The 20,801-nt window shown below is 40.2% G+C and overlaps 1 protein-coding gene across 3 annotated transcripts in view; it reads left to right on the forward strand.

Moving 5' to 3' along the window:
• Positions 1 to 20,801, forward strand: part of LOC132396863 (choline transporter-like protein 1) — a 116,587-nt gene that overhangs the window by 34,240 nt on the left and 61,546 nt on the right. For 2 of the 3 annotated variants that reach the window (XM_059974871.1, XM_059974870.1), the window contains 3 exons: positions 850 to 939; positions 3,016 to 3,158; positions 3,665 to 3,801. In XM_059974871.1, coding sequence (XP_059830854.1) covers positions 850 to 939; positions 3,016 to 3,158; positions 3,665 to 3,801 — 370 coding nt within the window. The remainder of the gene's footprint in view (positions 1 to 849; positions 940 to 3,015; positions 3,159 to 3,664; positions 3,802 to 20,801) is intronic. The other variant, XM_059974872.1, reaches the window with a different exon arrangement.

Genomic DNA, 20,801 nt, shown 5'->3' on the forward strand with positions numbered 1-20,801 from the left:
TGGTTTTAGCTGATTGTTTACCTTTGCTCCAAGGACATTTTCTTTGCCTGCTTGTGTGGATTCTTGTTGAGGTGATGAACGGCTTGATGGATGGCCGGTACCCCGCAAGGGGAAATAAAAAGCAGGTCTGCAAAGACAAGCAGACACACCATGGGACACTGAAAGAGCGTTGTGCACCCACGTGAAGGTGGGGGTTTGGAGGATTGATTCGGGGGAATCAATCAGAGGCTTGCAGTGTGTGAAGGTGTGACCAATGGGGGCTTGTTTGTGTGTCCACCCTCGCCTGGGTGACAGGTCTACCACTGAAGAACAGTCGTACGGGTGACTATAACAGAACAGGAAGACAACGGGAAGATCGACAGCAACAGCATCACCTCTCGCTCTCTCTCTCCCCCCAACGGTACACTAGCAACTACCTCGACCTAAACTAAACTGAACTGAACAAAGCTCTGCACCATCGTAAGACTACTCATTTACCCCTAGACTTTGAAAGACCTTGGTTTTGATTCCTATTTCCACGTTTCTGTATATATCATTGCTAACCTGTTTCATATATTTGCATTTTTATAGTACTATATTACTTAGTTTATAAATAAACACTATTAGTTACAGTAATGCCAGACTCCAATGTGTATTCCATTTCTGCTGGTTCGGTAACCCGGTCACGGGATACGTGACAATGCTGTCTGGCCTGTTGAGTTCCTCCAGCATTTTATGTGTGTTGCGATAATAGAAGGGTTATTGCTGCCATTTAAATAGTTGGAGATTTGTTAAATTTTAAGAAATGATTTATGACACTCTACACCAAAAGAACTGTCTTATTATATGGACATACTTATTTTTCTGTAGGACTCAGTTCGACAATGGAAACCACTGAAACAGCGCAGCTGTACAGATGTCTTGTGGCTGCTGATATTCATAGTGTTTTGTGTTGGCATGGTAAGTTCACCTTCATTTTTGTTGCAGGGCTTTGTACAAAGTGTTGAATATAAAGTTGCATCTGTAGATTAACAGGTCCAAGGCTTTTAAATAGCAAAGTAATTGCTCATTACTTATTTATTCAGAGGTATCCTCTTAAGGGGTTTGGTGGGGGAGGAGGAGAACTTGTGGTTTATATGTGAAGAACAAGTATTCAGAATGAAATGTCTGAACCAACTCTTGGAAACATCCAATCCAGTAGATATAAATCAGTATCTTTAATTTGGTGTATTCCCCTGTAGAAATTTAATGGAATAGAAAAAAAGATGGGATTCGAAGAGATTAGAGTAAAACTTTAAAAAAAGCTTTTTTTCTCAAATAATGAAATCATACTCCACATTTAATTTTTTAGAAACAGGGTTGGTGCTTAATGTAATGATTTTTGGAAAATAATTTAAACGTTAATACATATTATATTTGTGATATACGTTGTATATGTTGTATATTTTGTATTCCAAATTCCAAATAGAAACTAGAGAGAACATAGTACAAGCTCTGATTATTATTCTGCAGTGCACTTTGTTTACATGAATGGTGCCATAGAACCAGAAGGTATTTGAGGCATTTCATGACCAAATAGACTGTGTTGGCAGTGTGGGCATTGTTGGAAAAAAAAAATTAGGCATTGTATAAATGAAAATTTAGACAGGCTCAGGTTAATTGAGGGCAAACAACGATGATATGTTAAAAAAAGATTGTTGTCTAAATTGATTTTCTTAAGAGGTACGGACAAGATTCAATGGATAGTATATAATTTGATATACAAAATATTTTCACCTGGTAGATTAAATAAAAGTCCCTGTGATTCAAGAAAGAATAAGAAGCTTGTTTAAAACTTGTTCAATGGGCAAAAGCAAAGGATTATTATTGTAGTGATTAGAGAGGTGTGTATAAAGTGTCTGCAGGCCTTGTGCTCCTTATGGTTCAAATCAATCACTGAACGGAACTATGGGAACCAATATTAAGAAGTTGGTTGATCATGCAAATTCTAGTAGTGGAATTGACAATGAAATGGAAAGTACTTGACTAGGAAGTTATTATTGGTCGCCTTAGGTGGACATGAAAGTGATGAATGGATTTCAGTCTGGAAAAGTGCAAGGAAATGCATTGCAACAGTCAAACAAGGCAGAATTGTAAGATATTCTGATGTAGAGTAGCCAAGGATTTTGGAATGCAAGTCCACAAATCTGTGAAGGCAGCAGGAGAGGTGATCAAGATGTACATGTTGTACACCTGCTTTTATTGACTGAGGTATATATCCAAGAGAGGGCAGTCATATTAAAACAGTATGAAACAGTATCACAGCCGGAGCTCTGTACAGTTATAGTTATGGCAGGCATGCTGTGATGACACTCAGCCACAGAAGACATAATTGTAATGGTTGACACGTTTGTTATGCAGAGTGTCTCTTTAGACTGTGTTTGGTTGCAGAGTTCTCCATAGGGAAAACACTGAGCAGAGATGGCAACATCTAATATATCTTCTATGAGATGATAAGAGAGACTACAATAGGAAGGATGTGGAAACCATAGAAAGAGTGCAGAGGAGATTTACAAGGATGTTTCCTGGATTGGGGAGCATGCCTTATGAGAGTAAGTTGAGTGAACTCAGCTTTTTCTCCTTGGACTGGTGGATGATGAGAGGCGACCTGATAGAGGTGTATAAGATGATGAGAGGCATTGATCATGTGGATAGTCAGAGGCTTTTTCCCAGGGCTGAAATGGCTAACAGGAGAGGGCACAGTTTTAAGGTGCTTGGTAGTAGGTACAGAGGAGATGTCAGGGGTAAGTTTTTAATGCAGAAACTGGTGAGTGCGTAGAATGGGCTGCAGGCGACGGTGGTGGAAGCAGATAGGATAGGGTCTTTTAAGAGACTCCTGGACAGGTACATGGAGCTCAGAAAAAGAGACTATGGGTAACCCTTGGTAATTTCTAAGGTAAGGGCATATTTGGTACAGTTCTGTGGGCCGAAGGGCCTGTATTGTGCTGTAGGTTTTTCTATATTTCTGTGTTAAACTTGTGAAATGTTCTCTTGCAGGCGATCATTTGTGGCTTTGCAATAGCTTCTGGAGCTGCTCGGAGATTGGTGTATGGTTATGATAGTTATGGAAATATTTGTGGTCATACGAATACAAAAATCGAAGGTGTTGAATTGAGTGGTCATAATCTTACAGACCAAAAGTAAGTGTGTTATAGATATTGGTATTGTTTTATTATTGACACATGTGCCAAGGTACAGTGCATTGATTTAGAATGAGGTAAAATAACAACAATGCAGAATGAAGTACTGTATAATGGCCACCATAAAAGTACAGTGGAGGTGCAGGATTGTGCAAGAGGTTCATTCCAGAGCCCTAACAGTGGGATAGGAACCGTCCTTGAGTCTGGTGGTACATTCTTTCATGCTCTTATATCCCATATCTTTTCAGTGGGAAAGGGGATATGAAAGAATGTCCGGGATGTCTGGGGTCCTCGATTATACTGGTTGCTTTTTTGACATATTAAGTACAGACAGATTCCATAGAGAAGAGGCTGGTTCCAGTGATGTGCTGAGCTGTATCCAGAACTCTACATTTCACTTTGCAATGTAGTAATTTTGTCCAAAAGAGTTTTGCAAATGTGCTTCAATATTTCTTACTTTCTTTCCTCCTTTTCCCCATTCTCTCCCCAAAAAATACAATGTGCAGATATGTCTTTTTCTTTGAACCATGCAACTGGGATTTGGCGAACATGAAAGTCAAGTCAACAGCATTATGTGTTACTAGTTGTCCAGATATGGATCTTAATACACTTACGGATGTTCGAAATTTTGCAAAAAATAATGGTAAGTCCAAAAGTTGGTAAGGGGTGCGACAGGAATAATGACAGAAGAAAGTTTAAACATTATTTTTGTTTGTGGTCTCATCATTGCTTTAGCATTCAAACTGCTGAGAATAATTGAATATCAATTTAATATAAAATGAATATTTCAATATAAGCATTTTATGACCAGGCCTTGGGATACATACTAAATTTCTGTCTAAGAATTTACCATTTCTAGCTTTTGTGTTTTTGTTATATATGTCTTTCCAGCATGATGTGTTATCCTCTATGAATTTCTTGGACAGGCGTATGTCCTGAGGATAAAGGGGAAACAAAAGAAGAACTTTACCTATGAGTTCCAGAAAGAATTTGATAAGGTTATTAAAAATAAAACCATGCGGATTGAAGATTGGCTTGTTTACAGGAAAGACGGCAAGCATAATTGTTTTTTTTTCTGGTGCTAAAGGTATAATAAGTGATTGCTCACAGAGTTTAGAGCTGGAGCATCAGCTTTTTACTAATATCTTGCATGAAATAACTAAGTGTATGGCTACTACCTAAAAGTTGAGAGATTAAATAGTTTTGAAGATGCTAATGGATCTGAGTGTGAATTGAATGCAAAGGTGTGAACTTTGTACTTTAATTATATAGGGCACTGGTGAAACTGGAGTACTCAATTGATAAATGTGTTGGAAGCAGTTCCATAAACTATACAGGGTTAATGAGTGGAATGATGGGTTGTATGATGCGCAAAGCTTGAATAAGTTAGTTTTATAATAATGAAAGAGGCCTGAATTGAAAGATGCAGACCCTAGGGATCTTGACAGAAAGGATCTAATGTTTCCTGAAATGAAGTCTCTGTTTAAAAAAATTAAGAATTCAGCCAGTGACAATTTAAGGTAAGACACCATTTTTCCCTTGTGTGTTGACTCTTCATATCTCTTTCTCCGAGTCTTAGAATATTTTGAAGGCAGATGTAGAGCGTGAGAGATTGTGGGTAGTTGTAATTAAGGAATGAGTTTTCAATTGGGCATCAGTTGTGAACACATTTATGGTAGACCAGCCTCAAGGGGGCTAAGCTTTCTAGCCGTGCTCTAGTTTGCACATGTATATAACTCTTTAATTGAACTAATAGGCTACAATGTAGAAGTTTACAATTTAAATATAATGGTTAGTTTCTGTTTTAAAAAGTTCTAATTACAGCGCCTTGTAAAATTATTCAGCCCCAACCCTTTGTTCGGATAAATGAGTATTTCAACCAGGGATTTTGATCAATTTACTGAGAATTTTTATTTGTGAATCTCATGCTCTATTTTCATAATAGAGCCAAAAAATAGGGAAAATAGCATGAAAAACTAAAAATTCAGAAAAACTGAAATGTCAGCAGTTCAGAAGTATTCATCCCCCTTTGCTCAGTACATAGTTGAGCTACTTCTCGCAGCTATTATAGTTGATGGTCTTTTTCGAAAAGTCTCTATTAGCTTTGCACAACATGATGGAGCAAGATTTTTGAAAAGTTGCTCAAGCTGTGCCAGGTCAGTTGGGGAGTGCCAGCGGACAACAATCTTGAGTTCTTACCGGAGATGTTCATTCAGGTTAAGGTCAGGACTCTGACTAGTCCAATCAAAGAAATCAATCTTCATTTGAAACCTCTCCACGGTTGCTCTGGCAGTGTGATTTGAGTCATTGTACTGCTGAAAGATGAACTTTCTTCCCAGCTTAAACTTTCTGTCAGAAGCTGGGCAGGTTTTTATCCAGGATCTCTCTGTATTTAGTAGCATCCTATCAATCCTGACCAGATTTCCAGGCACTGCTTCTGAAAAGAATTCCCACGCATGATGCTACCTCTACTATTTTACAGATGGAATGGTGTTACCTGGCTGATGCACAGTATTAGATTTATGCCACATGTACCACTTAGTGGTGAGACCCGGAAGTTCTACTTCAGTCTCACCTGACCACAATATCGTCATGTATTTACAGTATCTTCAACGTGATGGTTTGCAAAGTCTTTACGAGCAAGGATGTTCTCTTTATTTTTTTTTACCACTCTTCCTTAAATGCCCTTAGAGATTGTGGAACCATGAACTACATCCCCGGTTGTAGCCTCTGACTTCTTGAAGCTCACTTAGAGGGGGGACGTCACGTGATGACGTAGGATCGAGACGTGGAAGTACGGCTCTCCCGTAAAAATTAGTAAATTAATGTTTAAGTGAAGAAAAGTTAGTAAATACTTTCTAAAAGTTACTTATAAACTACTCAGGATTGTTCCAAAATATGTCTCATAAGCAGAAGCAGAAGAAAACTACTACCTTGAAGATGGCACAAGTTGGAAAAGAATCAGGGCCCGGCGCCACGAAAGAGCCGCGGGCTCAATTGCATTTTACCTCCAGCGATACAGAACAGGAAACTGCGGCAACATCAACAGTCTCCAAAGAAAAAGAGCAACAGGAATTGCGCATGCGTGGAAAAAGGGGCATGCACAAACACGAGCAACCTGAACTACAAATTCCAGCTACGATCGGATCTGGAAGTGAAAGTGAATCTGAGGCAGGTACAGATTCTCTGGATAAAACAGACTAAGATGAAGGTAAAAGTTTTTCTGGAAATATCGGAAAAACTTCGGTGCAAATAATGCATGAACTAAAAGCATTAAAAATAATAGATATTAAAAATATGATTATGTTTGACAAAATGATGAAAAAACAGGACAAAATGGATAAAAAAATTAAAGACTTGGAAGAAACAATGGGAAACATTGTTAAAAGAATGAATAAAATGGAAGACAATATTTCTGCCTGGACATCAGATAGAAAACAGTTGGTGGAAAAAGTGGATATGCTTGAAAATTTTAGTAGACGAAATAATATTAAGATTGTTGGACTTAAAGAAGGTATAGAGGGAGAGGATCCAATAAATTTTTTTCAAAAATGGATCCCAGAAAATTTGGAAATGGAAGAAGGAACTCAGTTAATTGAAATTGAAAGAGCGCACAGAGCCTTAAGACCAAGACCTCGTTGATCAAAACCCACAATCAATCTTGATAAGATGCTTAAGATATCAAGATAAAGAAAAGATCCTGAAGACGGCTGCCCAACACGCCAGAAAGAGAAATAGGCCATTGATGATAGAAGGGAAAATAGTTCTTTTTTATCCTGATATAAATTATGACCTTTTGAAGAGAAAGAAGGAATTTAACCCAGCGAGAAAAGATTTATGGGAAAAGGGTTATAAATTAATAATGCGTCACCTGGCAACCCTGATAAATTTTTTTGGATGACAGAGAAAGAAGATTTTTTACTGATTATCGGGATGTGGAAGAGTTTGCACAAACATTTCCAAATATTCGCTAACCACAGCCAAAGATTTAAAAGTGAAACAGATTAAAGATGAAGACAGGGATACTGAATGGAATTGATGGACATTTAAGGACAAAAGAATATTTAAACATATTCTTAATTATATGATACAGGGGGAGAAGGTAAAAATTTGAGCAATATTAATTGAGAGTAGTGACTTTTTTTTCTTCTCATATACTTTTTTATGTTACGGGGGAGCTAGGGGAACTTCGGATCGATTGCTACAGGATTCACGTGTGTAATCATGGCAATTGCCATGACCCGTACAACGGAGGGGGGTAATGTTGTGTTTTTTTTATCCACAACATTAGTAGGGGGTATTTTGTTACTTGTTTCTTTATAATCTATTTTTCTTCTATCTTTTTTTGCCTGGATGATTGGGGGGGGGGGGGAAGACACATAGCAACATGGAGAATTTTTAAAAAATTCCCCAAGGTACTACGAAAGTTGAAAGATTAGGTATTATTATAGAGTGGAGTAATCCTATTAAAAATAATGACTAATTTACTGAATTTTTAAAGTTTTAATGTTAATGGGCTTAATGGACCAGTGAAAAGAAAAATAATTTTAACATATATTAAGAAAATGAAAATAGATATAGCTTTTTTACAAGAAATACAATTATCAGAGATAGAACATCAGAAATTAAAGAGATTGGGTCGGAAAGGTCATTGTAGCTTCATTTAATTCAAAGGCGAGGGGAGTTGCAATTTTGGTTAATAAAACTTTACCAATTAAAATACAAAATGTATTAATTCATTCGGTGGGGAGATATGTAATTATTCATTATCAATTTTTTTCAGAACTATGGACTCTTATGAATATATATGCACCAAATGAAAATGATGTAAAATTTATAGAAGAGACCTTTTTGAATTCAGCTGACGCACATGATAAAATATTAATAGGTGGAGATTTTAACCTTTGTCTATAGACCCAGTTTTAGATAGATCAACAAAGGTTGTTACAAAATCAAAAGTAGCAAAATTACCTTTATCATTTGATGAAAGATTTAAATTTGATTGATATATGGAGAAGAATTAATCCAAAAGAAAGAGATTATTCATTTTATTCAAATAGACACAAAACTTATTCAAGGATAGACTTTTTTCTATTATCAACGAATATTCAATACAGAGTAAAAAATATGGAATATAAAACAAGAATATTGTCAGATCATTCCCTCTTGATAATGACAATGATAATGATGGATAAAGAGGAATTGGTTTACAGATGGAGATTTAATTCAATATTATTAAAACGTCAAGATTTTTGTGATTTTATGAAAAAGCAGATTCAGTTTTTTTTAAGATACAAATTCACATTCAGTTGATGATAAATTTATATTGTGGAAAGTAATGAAGGCATATTTGAGAGGCCAGTTAATAAGTTATACTTCTAGAATTAAGAAGGAATGTATGGTAGAAATAGATCAATTGGAAAAAGAGATTACAAAATTAGAAAAAGAATCTTAAAGATATATGACAGAAGAAAAACGAAGACAACTTGTTAACAAGAAGTTACAATATAATACACTTCAGTCATATCGAACAGAAAAAGCAATTATGAGAACTAAACAGAGATATTACGAACTAGGTGAGAGATCACACAAGATTCTTGCTTGGCATTTAAAAACAGACCAGACTTCCAAAACGATAAATGCAATTAGAACAACTGTAAATAAAATTACTTATAAACCTTTAGAAATTAATGAAACTTTTAAGAATTTTTATTCTGAGCTGTATCAATCAGAATTACAAAATGATAATGTCGAGATAGAAAGGTTTTTATCACAAATAACTCTTCCAAAATTGGATTCGGAAGAACAGAAGGGATTAGATTTACCTCTTACATTAAAAGAGGTCGAAGAAGCTCTAGGATCACTTCAGAGTAATAAATCCCCAGGAGAAGATGGTTTTCTGCCCGAATTTTACAAAAAGTTTAAAGATTTACTAATTCCTCCTTTTATGGAGTTAATACACCAAGCAGAAAGAGCGCATAAACTTCCAGAATCTTTTTCGACAGCTATTTTAATAGTATTGCCAAAAAAAAGAGATCTTTTAAAGCCCACATCATATAGACCTATTTTTTTGTTACACACAGATTATAAAATAATAGCAAAAATTTTATCTAGTAGATTATCTAAATACTTACCAAAATTAATACATATGGATCAAACAGGATTTATCAAAAATAGACAATCAGCAGATAATGTAACCTGGTTACTTAGTATAATTCATTTGGCACAAAAGAGGGAGCTAATGAGTGTGGCAGTTGCTTTAGATGCAGAAAAAGCATTTGATAGATCGGAATGGGATTTTTTATTTAAGGTATTGGAAAAATATGGATTAGGAGTATCCTTTATAAAATGGATTAAAACTTTAAATACTAATCCCAAAGCTAAAGTAGTGACAAATGGTCAAATTTCAACATCATTTTAGTTAACAAGGTCAACTAGACAAGGTTGTCCATTATCACCTGCTTTATTTGTGTTGATAGAACTATTAGCTGAATTAATTAGAACAGACCCAGATATTAAAGGTTTCGGAGTTAACCAGGAGGAATACAAGATTAACTTATTTGCTGACGATGTTCTGCTTTATTTAACAAACCCATTGTATTCGTTACATAAATTATCTTCTAGATTGGAAGAATATGGGAAAATATCACGCTACAAAATAAATTGGGATAAAAGTAAAATTCTACCTTTTACTAAAGGAGACTATAGTCTATGTCGATTAATAACTCAATTTAGATGGCCGATAAATGGTATAAAATATTTAGGTATAAGAGTTGATAATGATATAAAGAATTTATATAAATTAGATTATTTACCATTATTGAAAAAAATTCAAGAAGATCTTGATAAATGGATGATGTTACCAATAGCATTAGTAGGCAGAGTAAATGCTGTTAAAACGAATATATTCCCTAGATTACAGTATTTATTCCAAACACTACCAATACAACTACCCCAGAAGTTTTTTCACGAGCTAAATAAATGTGTGAGGAAGTTCCTTTGGAAAGGCAAGATGTCAAGAATATCGTTGGAAAAATTGACATGGAAATTTGATCTAGGAGGGTTACAACGTCCAAACTTTAAGAATTACTCTAAAGCAAATCAACTTAGATTTATTGCATCTTTTTTTGATGAAGATTGTTACGAACCCCGTAACTGGGTGTCTTACCAGCAAAGATAGGACTGTTCGTCAGAGTCTGGTGATACTATTTTCAACAGTATTTATTTGTAAAAATACACAAAAATAATATCAGTGCAAATATGCAGATAATATACGTCATCAATACTAAATCTAAAAGTGCGGGTATAATAATAATCAATAAGAAATAAGCTCTATCGTTGTCTAGGGGATAATGAATTGTCAGATGGAAATATAAAGTCCAGTTCATGCAGGCTGTGGTAGTTGTTGGTCACAGTATTTCAATTGTTGGGGAGGGAGAGAGAGAGAACAGTAACAGCTATTGACTTGCCGACTTTCCTTTACGATCTCGATCCGTCAACGCTTTGTTGCTGTGGCCATTCACGTATGACCCCTCCGTCCTTTAGCTAGACCATTCTTCCGTGGCGGACTCGTCACCCAGGCAAGGGTGGACACACACACACACATGCCCCCACCGGTCTCGTAGCGTTTCTCCTGGTGCGTCTGAGGGGTGTTGCCCCAGACCCTACTTTTATCCCCACTCATGGAGTCTCAGGTGTCAATCAGGTTGGGATGATGCAACCCATCAATCCAGCCCACTCTGGTTGCCCCCCCCACCCCCCCGAGGGGTTTCAATGAATAGAACAGTACTCAATAAACAATCCTTCTCCAAAAGACAATAGCAGTAATCAGTGGTTCCGTTCCGCTTTTGTTAGGAGGAGACATTCCACTTTGTGTATCTCTGAGTTGTCTCTCTCTCATTAACTGACATGAGCTGTTTATCAATAACTGTCTTGGCAGCTTTCCTGTTTCTCTCTCATCTCCCTTGATAACAGCATCGGAATAGTAGCGATTTGCGATTTTCCAAGGGGGAGGGGCATTGGTGATTCTTATTTAATTGATTTATGGAATAATATAAATGTTGGCGATGAGATAAGGAAATCTTTATTAACAAAGAGACCTTTAAATCAAAATAAATTTATTCCTTTTACAATGGATAACCAACTTTTAGACAACTGGTTTCAAAAAGGGATTAGATATATAGGAGACTGTTTTGATGGTGTATTAATGTCATTTGATCAATTAAAGAATAAATACAAAATATCAAACAACACTTTTTTTTGTTTTTTTCAATTAAGGGCTTATTTAAGAGATAAACTGGGTCAAACAATGTTATTGCCAAAACCTAATGAAATAGAAACTTTAATTCAAAAAGGAAAAATTAAAACAATTATTTCTTGTATGTATAGTTTGATTCAAAAACAGGCAATTAAACAAGGAATTTATAAATCAAGACAAAGATGGGAAACTGACTTGAATTTAAATTAAAATTAAAATTGAATTAAAAATTGAATTAAAATTGAAGAAACAAGTTGGTCAAGACTGTCTTGACAGTATGACAAATACAACAAATGTCCGGCTAAGATTAGTGCAATATAATTTTTTACATCAATTATATATTACACCACAAAAAACAAATAAATTAAACCCAAATTTATCTGATCAATGCTTCCGATGTAATCAAGAAATTGGTACTTTTTTACATTTTACTTGGTGTTGTTTTAAAATTCAACCTTTTTGGACAAATTTAAGAGTTTTACTGGAACAAATTATTGGAACACAACTTCCACATAACCCACTATTATTTTTACTAGGCGATATTGAAGGGATAAAACCGAAACTCAAATTGAATAAATATCAGAAAGAATTCATAAAAATTGCATTGGTAGTAGCCAAAAAGGCTATTGCAGTTACTTGGAAATCAGATCCATACTTAAGTATAGATCATTGGAAGAACGAAATCTTTAGCTGTATTCCACTTGAAAAAAATTACTTATAATTTAAGAGATAAATATGAAACATTTCTGAAAATTTGGCACCCTTATTTACAAAAGATAGGACTAAATATATAAGTGCTCTGAAGATAAAATTACTGGTTTATTTGGGAAAAGAAATAAATATATATACTAAAGCTATTATGAACTCCATGGAGCATGTGGGGATCTTCCGATATCCAGGCATCCTTTCTTTCTTTCTTTTTTTTCTTTCTATAGGGATATGTTAGGGGGGAGGGGGGAAGGGCTGATAATTTTTTTTCTTCTGTAATCATTGAAAACACAATAAAAATTTTATTTTAGAAAAGCTCACTTGGAGTGACTGCTAGAGTCACAGTCGACTCTCTTAGAAGTGCCATTCTTCTTCAGTTCAATTCTAAACTAAGTTTAGAGAGGAAGCCTGACCAAGGCGGTGTGCCTGTGGTTTCATTTTTTCAACTTTGTCACAATGGACTATACTGAGCTTTGAGGTATGTTCAGTGCCTCTTAAATGGTCTTGTACTCTTCCCAGATTTGTGCTTCTCCATTTTCATGTCCTTGACTTGTCTAAAATGCCCTTGTATCTTCATTGTTGAAAGCCTACCAATACTGTTGGACTTTACAGAGAGCGGGGGCATTTATTTTTATTAATTCATTGAAAATAGATCATCCTCCAGTTTTCTACATCTACAAATTTGGTGAGTTGGTAAACTAACACCTATATATTACACCTAAGGAGCGTTGTAATTACAAAGGAGATGAATACTTTTTCAGCCTCACAATTTTGGTTTTTAATATTTAGTAAATTATTGACAGGTTTTAGAATTTTTCTTTTGATGTGACGTCATGTACAATATTTCATCGATAAGCTCAAAAAATCCTATAGTCTATTCTATATTTAGAAAATGAGACAGTAAAATTTGAAAATAGTTGTAGGGCTGAATACTTTTTGAAGGCACTGAATATCACTTGAACTCCTTTTTGGTGAGATACTTCGTTTTCCTGCTGTATTTTTTGTATATAATTTTTTTTAAAAGGATGAATTTATTTCTCTTATAATCACTTTTGTGTTTTCTCATTTTGCTTCTGCTTGGTTTTCATACATTCCCACACCTTTATCATTCTTGGCTCTTTTTAAAACAATGTTTAAGGTTTGCATGGATACGGGAAGCAATTTGGCTGTAGGTGCAGTCTGTGCTTCAATGTTCCGTGTTGAAAGGGAATCAAAGCGATGCAATGTTGATAGCAGAGTGAAGCATTGTAGTAACCAGCAGTGAGGAAGTAGGGAAACAGTGATAAATGATGGTCTTGGAATACAGGTGGAATTAATTTGGTAAATTGGTTTATTATTGTCGCCTGTACCGAGGTTCAGTGAAAAACTTGTCTTCATACCATGCATCCAACAGTGCATTAAGGTAGTACAAGGTAAAACAAAAACAGAATGCAGAACAAAACACACAAAATGCTGGTGGAACGCAGCAGTCCGGGCAGCATCTTTAGGGAGAAGTGATGCCGACGTTTCGGGCCGAGACCCTTCATCAGGACTAACTGAAAGGAAAGATAGTAAGAGATTTGAAAGTAGTGGGGGGGAGGGGGAAATGCGAAATGATAGGAGAACACCAGAGGGGGTGGGATGAAGCTAAGAGCCGGAAAGGTGATTGGTGAAAGTGATACAGAGCTGGAGAAGGGAAAGGATCATGGGACAGGAGGCCTCAGGAGAAAGAAAGGGGTGGGGGAGCACCAGAGGGAGATGGAGAGCAGGCAAACAACTAAATATGTCAGGGATGGGGTAAGAAGGAGAGGAGGGGCAATAACGGAAGTTAGAGAAGTCAATGTTCATGCCATCAGGTTGGAGGCTACCCAGCCGGTATATAAGGTGTTGTTCCTCCAACCTGAGTTTGGATTCATCTTGACAGTAGAGGAGGCCATGGATAGACATATCAGAATGGGAATGGGACGTGGAATTAAAATGTGTGGCCACTGGCTGAACCTGCTTTCTCTGGCGGACCGAGCATAGGTGTTCAGCGAAATAGTCTCCCAGTCTGCGTCGGGTCTCACCAATATATAAAAGGACACACCGGGAGCACCGGATGCAGTATACCACACCAGCCAACTCACAGGTGAAGTGTTGCCTCACCTGGAAGGACTGTCTGGGCCCCTGAATGGTGGTGAGGGAGGAAGTGTAAGGGCAGGTGTAGTACTTGTTCCGTTTACAAGGATAAGTGCCACGAGGGAGATCGGTGGGAAGGGATGGGGGGGAGAGTGGACAAGGGAGTCACGTAGGGAGCGATCCCTGCGAAAAGCAGAAGGTGGGGGGGAGGGAAAAATGTGTTTGGTAGTGGGATCCCGTTGGAGGTGGCGGAAGTTATGGAGAATTATATGTTGGACCTGGAGGCTGGTGGGGTGGTAGGTAAGGACAAGGGGAACCCTATCCCGAGTGAGGTGGCGGGTGGATGGGGTGAGGGCAGATGTGCGGGAAATGGGAGAGATGCGTTTGAGAGCAGAGTTGATGGTGGACGAAGGGAAGCCCCTTTGTTTAGAAAAGGAAGACATTTCCTTTGTCCTGGAATGAAAAGCCTCATCCTGAGAGCAGATGCGGCGGAGATGGAGGAATTGTGAGAAGGGGATAGCCTTTTTGCAAGAGACAGGGTGGGAAGAGGAATAGTCCAGGTAGCTGTGAGAGTCTGTAGGCTTATAGTAGATATCAGTAGATAGGCCATCTCCAGAGATGGAGACAGAAAGATCAAGAAAGGGGAGGGAGGTTTCGGAAACGGATCAGGTAAATTTGAGGGCAGGGTGAAAGTTGGAGGCAAAGTTAATGAAGTCGACGAGTTCAGCACGTGTGCAAGAGGCCGCGCCAATGCAGTCGTCGATGTAGCGAAGGAAAAGAGGGGGACAGATACCGGTATAGCCTTGAAACATGGACTGTTCCACAAAGTCAACAAAAAGGCAGGCATAACTGGGACCCATACGGGTGCCCATGGCTACACCCTTGGTTTAGAGGAAGTGGGAGGAGCCAAAGGAGAAATTATTGAGAGTAAGAACTAATTCCACTAGACGGAGGAGAGTGGTGGTAGAGGGGATTTGATTAGGTCTGGAATCCAAAAAAAACCGAAGAGTTTCGAGACCGTCTCGGTGGGGGATGGAGGTATATAGGGACTGGGCATCCATGGTGAAAATAAGACGGAGGGGGCCAGGGAACTTAAAATCATTGAAAAAATTCAAAGCATGAGAAGTGTCACAAACATAGGTGGGAAGAGATTGAACAAGGGGGGATAAGACAGTGTCAAGGTATGCAGAAATGAGTTCAGTGGGGCAGGAGCAAGCTGAGACAATAGGTCTACCTGGACAGGCAGGTTTGTGAATCTTGGGTAGGAGGTAGAAATGGGAAGTGTGGGGTGTGGGAACTATGAGGCTGGTGGCAGTGGATGGGAGATCCCCAGAGCTAATAAGGTTGGTGATGGTATAGGAGTCAATGGCCTGGTGCTCCTTAGTGGGGTCATGATCAACGGGTGAATAAGAGGAGGTATCAGAGAGTTGACACTGTGCCTCGGCCAGGTAGAGGTCAGTACGCCAGACAACAACAGCTCCCCCCTTATCAGCAGGTTTTATAGTGAGGTTGGGATTGGTGCAGAGGGAGCGGAGAACAGAGCGTTCGGAAGGAGTGAGGTTGGAATTGGAACAGGGTGCGGTGAAGTCAAGACAGTTGATGTCCCGTCGGCAATTAGCAATAAAGAGATCCAGGGCAGGTAGAAGACCAGAGCGGGGTGTCCATGAAGAGGAGGAGGGTTGATGACGGGAGAAGGGATCATTGGTGGGTGTAGGAGAGTCCTTGTCAAAGTAAGCTTGGAGACGGAGACGAAGCCGGCGGAAGAAGAGTTCAGTGTCATGGCGTATGCAGAACTCACTGAGGTGTGGGCGAAGGGGGACAAAGCTGAGGCCTTTAATGAGGACAGAGCGCTCTGCCTCAGGGAGTTGAAGGTCGGAGGGAATGGTAAAGACCCGGCACGGATGAAAGATGGGATCAGAGGGGGGAGGGAGGTTGGTAGTGTCAGTGGAGAGGGAAGGGTTGGGGTGAGAGGAAGATGGAGCCTCTGAGGGCCCAGGAGTTGACGATGGGATCTGAGGGAGAGGGGATTGCAGAGTGGTGGAGGGTGAAGGGGAGACGGGAGTCACAATCACAGCATGTGAAGACCCGGCCTGGAGTTCAAGGCTGGAGTCGCAGTCGCTGGTTGCGCAATCGCTTTGAAGTTGTCCATGGTCGTTGGAACCTGTTGATGGTGCTGGAGTCCAGAATTTCAAAATGCCCTGGGTTGCTGCGGCAGCCAAGGTAGACAGCCGGGGCGAATCCTTGGCCGTTGGAACACGTGGTGATGGCGCTGGAGTCCAGGTTTTCAAAATGCCCTGGTCAGTGAGGCAGCTGAGATCGACAGCCAAGGCCAATCCATGGTCGTTGGAACCCACGTTGATGGTGCTGGAGTACGGATTTTCAAAACGACCTGAGGAAGGCTGCTCGTGCAAGGTATCCCAGAATCCTGTAGCTGCTGATCAGACTTGCACGTGAGGAGAAATTTTAGACCATTTCTCCATACAAAACTGTTTTAGTTAATCAATATTTCTGGAATACCTTGCATGAGTCGCCTTCCTCAGGTCGTGCCACAGCATCTCAATTGAGATTAGCTCTGGACTCTGACTTGACCATTCCAAAACACAGATTTTCTGTTGTTGATTTACTCTTGTGTTTTGGATACTTGTTGTATCATTTAGCTTCTATTAAGCTTCAGGTGACAGACTGTTAACCCGACATTCTGTAAAATATCATGATTCAATGTGCACTCTACAATTGCAAGCTGTCCAGGCCCTGAGGCAGCAAAGCAGCCCCCAACCATGGTGTTCCTTTCAGCATGCTTCACAGTTGGGATGAGGTTTTGGTGTTGGTGTGCAGTGCCCTTTTTTCCTCCAAACATAGCATTGTGCATTTCTACCAAAAAATTCATCTTTTTTCTCATCTGTCCATGGAACATTGTCCCAGAAGTGTTGTTGAACATCCAGGTGGTCTTTTGAAACTTGTGATGTGCAGCAATGTTTTGGAGAGCAGTGGTTTCTTCTGTGGTGTCCTTCCATGAATACCATTCTTGTTCAGTGTTTTTCTTATAGTGGACACATGAACAGAGACTTTAGTAAGTCCAAGAGATTTCTGCCGGTCATTTGCTGTTACCTTTAGGTTCCCTTTCACCTCCTTCAATATCGCAAGTTGTGGTCTTGGGGTGATCTTTGCAGGATACCCATTCCTAGGGAGAGTAGCAACAGTGCTGAATTTCCTCCATTTGTAAAAAAGAGAAAATCTGCAGAATCTGGAAATCCAAGCAACACACACAAAATGCTGGAAGAACTCAGCAGGCCAGACAGCAACTGTGGAGGGGAAAAAAATACAGTCAACGCTTCATGCCGAAGGGTTCCTCCAGCATTTTGTGTGTGTTCCTCCATTTGTAAACAGATTCTCTTGCTGTGCACTGATGAACACTCAAGTCTTTAGAAATGTTTTTGAAGCTTTTTCCAGCTTCATGCATGTCTATAATTGTTCTTCTAAGGTCTTAAGGATTGTCGCCAGGCTCTGGGTTGGGCTAATCACCTTTCCGGTCTGTTCCCGCATTGTATGCTTCCTTCACCTGAGTGTGGAGAAACCTAAGGGAAAGTGTTAGTTGTTCACAATAGTCCTGTAACTCCTGTCCCATCATTTGTAAGTCCACTACAGGCGGAGGGGCTTTGTCACTGTCCCAGGGGGTTCTAGGTGGATGTCCATAAACAATTTCAGCAACAGTCAATCCAGTACTAGCCTGGGGAGTAATTTACATGTGAATTTTTTTTGCTGAGGATGCTCTACGAGTCTGTGGTGGCCAGTGTTATCATGTTTGCTGTTGTGTGCTGGGGCAGCAGGCTGAGGGTAGCAGACACCAACAGAATCAACAAACTCATTCGTAAGGCCCGTGATGTTGTGGGGGTGGAACTGGACTCTCTGATGGTGGTGTCTGAAAAGAGGATGCTGTCCAAGTTGCATGCCATCTTGGACAATGACTCCCATCCACTCCATAATGTACTGATTAGGCACAGGAGTACCTTCAGCCAGAGACTCATTCCACCGAGATGTAACACTGAGCGTCATAGGAAGTCATTCCTGCCGGTGGCCATCAAACTTTACAACTCCTCCTTAGGAGTGTCAGACACCCTGAGCCAATAGCCTGGTCCTGGACTTAATTCCACTTGGTATGATTGACTTATTATTGTTTAATTATTTATGGTTTTATATTGCTATATTTCTTCACTATTCTTGGTTGGTGCGGCTGTAACAAAACCCAATTTCCCTTGGGATCAATAAAGTATGTCTGTCTGTCTGTCTGTCTAGTGCCAAGGGGAGCATTTTCAACCAATTCTGTCCTGTCTCTAAAGTCAGTTTAGTCAATTTGTCTTTTAATATACCATTTGCTCTTTCCACCACCCCAGCAGCTGTAGGGTGGTGAGAGCAGTGGAATCATTGATCTATTCCAAGGGTGTCACACAACTCTTTGTTAATCTTCCCTATGAATTGAGGTCCATTATCAGATGATAGTTGGCACGGAATCCCGAACTGAGGAATGACCTCTTTTAGCAAGATTTTTACCACTGTGCTTGCTTTATTGTTAGTAGTTGGAAAAGCTTCTATCCATTTACTGGAGGTATTGATTATCACCAAACAGTATTTGTAACAATGTACTTGGGGCAGTTCAATAAAGTCCATTTGTAATGTCTCAAAGGGTCCCCCAGGAAGAGGGGTCCTTCCCTTTTCACATCTAATTGGTTTTCCTGGATTCACTTTCTGACATGTTAAACATTTTCTAACTTTCATTCATGCACTTTCTTCCATGTTAGGATTCCACCACGTTTTTAACAACATTTTTCACATTCCCTCCTTACCGAGGTGCAGGTTGAGTTTGCTAGAAATGTGTGACAGTCGGGAAAGCAGTGGTGATCTTTCCACAGTTCAACCTCTGCCTCAGGGGCATCCCCCTGTAATTTTAAAATGGTGGCAATTTCTGGATTTCTGGGGGGTTTGCGCAGGACTAGGTCACGATCTGCTGTTCTGACCTCCCAGGAGCCTCCCCTCGATGCTATTTTTGCTGCCTCATCAGCATGGGTATTCCCCTTGGTGACGGGAGAGCCCCCGGCAAGTGTGCAGCACACTTGATTATTGCCAGGGCAGAAGGCAACAGAATGGCCTTAAGCAAATTCTCAATGTAAAGGATATTAGCTATTGGTTTGCCAGTGGAAGTCTGGAATCCCCCGCACGCCACAGGGCTCCAAAGTTGTGGGCCACTCCGAAAGCGTAGCGAGAATCAGTGTAAATATTAGCCTGTTTCCCTCCTGCCAAAATGCAGGCGCATGTCAGGGCAAACTCTTCTGCTGTCTGCAGAGATGAGGGGTACTAGGGCTACGGATTCCAACGTCTCCAAAGGGGAAACACTGGCGTAACCTGCCTGTCGCTCACCCAAGGAGGAGACAGAAGAAGGGCCATCAACAAAAAGGGTCGTATCTGGGTTTGGGATTTCCTGATCTGAGAGATCTGGTCAAGGTGCAGTCAGGAAATGATTAAGCTCGTTACAGGAATGTGGAGTCTCCCCTAATGAAGTTGGTTGTTCCTGGAGGGTTGATGGTTGTACAATAGGCAGATGTCAGCAGGGAGTTCTGTAACAGGGCGATCTCATATTGGTTTAACCGAGCTTGTGTCAGGTGTTGCGTACTGTGTGTGGTGAGAAGAGTGACAACCATGTGGGACGTGTACACAGTGACTGACTGCTGCAAGGTAATGTTGGCTGCTGCCATAACCATGGCATAGACAGCAGGTAAAGCCTGAGTGCATGGGGGATATCCCTGAGCCACAGGGTCAAGGTGGATGGAGTAATAAGCTACCGGACGGCATCTGTCCCCGCGGTTTCGCGTGAGGACCGCTGATGCACAGTCCTCAATCACCGCCACGTACAGCTGAAAGGGCCGGTCATAGAGAGCGCCCCCCAATGCTGGGGGCTGTGACAGTTGATGTTTCAGTGATATAAGTGCCTCCTTCTGCTCCGTGTTGGGCGTATATTGGGGAGGGGCATTACGTGAAGCCAAAGGGCTAGCACTCGGGTGAGGCAGGCTGCATTGGGAATCCATTGTCTTCAGTAATTTACCAGAACCAAAAGTTTCCACATAGCCTTAGTGGTGGTCGGGGGAGTTGTGTTTACAATTGGCTCAGTTCTGTTGGAAGTCAAGGACCTGCCCTCTTCATTCAGAAGGATACCGAGTAACTTCACCTCCCGTTGTCCTTTGTGAACCTTGGCAGGCGGAATAACGTCAGGGTACTGGTATACCTTTGGAGGGGGGTACATTTGTCTGGAGAGCCTCAGTAACTGGAGGAACATTTGTAATTCCTACATCCGTCTTCGAACAGGCCCACACCTCCCCTGGGGGCAGGTCTGTGGGATCAGTAGCATGCTGGTGATGATGTAGGGTCCTCTGGCAGTAGCGGGGTTCAGGAAAGTACAGGACTGTCCCTTCTAGGGTTTTGTCTAGGGGGCGGTGGGTTCAAGGGAGGCGGCAGGTTTGGAGGTAGCTGTGGAGGGGAGCAAATAGAATCTTCCATCTCAGTCTCTTCCCCACTATCAAAAAGTGTTTGAG

The sequence above is a fragment of the Hypanus sabinus genome, chromosome 7, assembly GCF_030144855.1.
Source record: "Hypanus sabinus isolate sHypSab1 chromosome 7, sHypSab1.hap1, whole genome shotgun sequence".
Taxonomy (NCBI): Eukaryota; Metazoa; Chordata; class Chondrichthyes; order Myliobatiformes; family Dasyatidae; genus Hypanus; species Hypanus sabinus.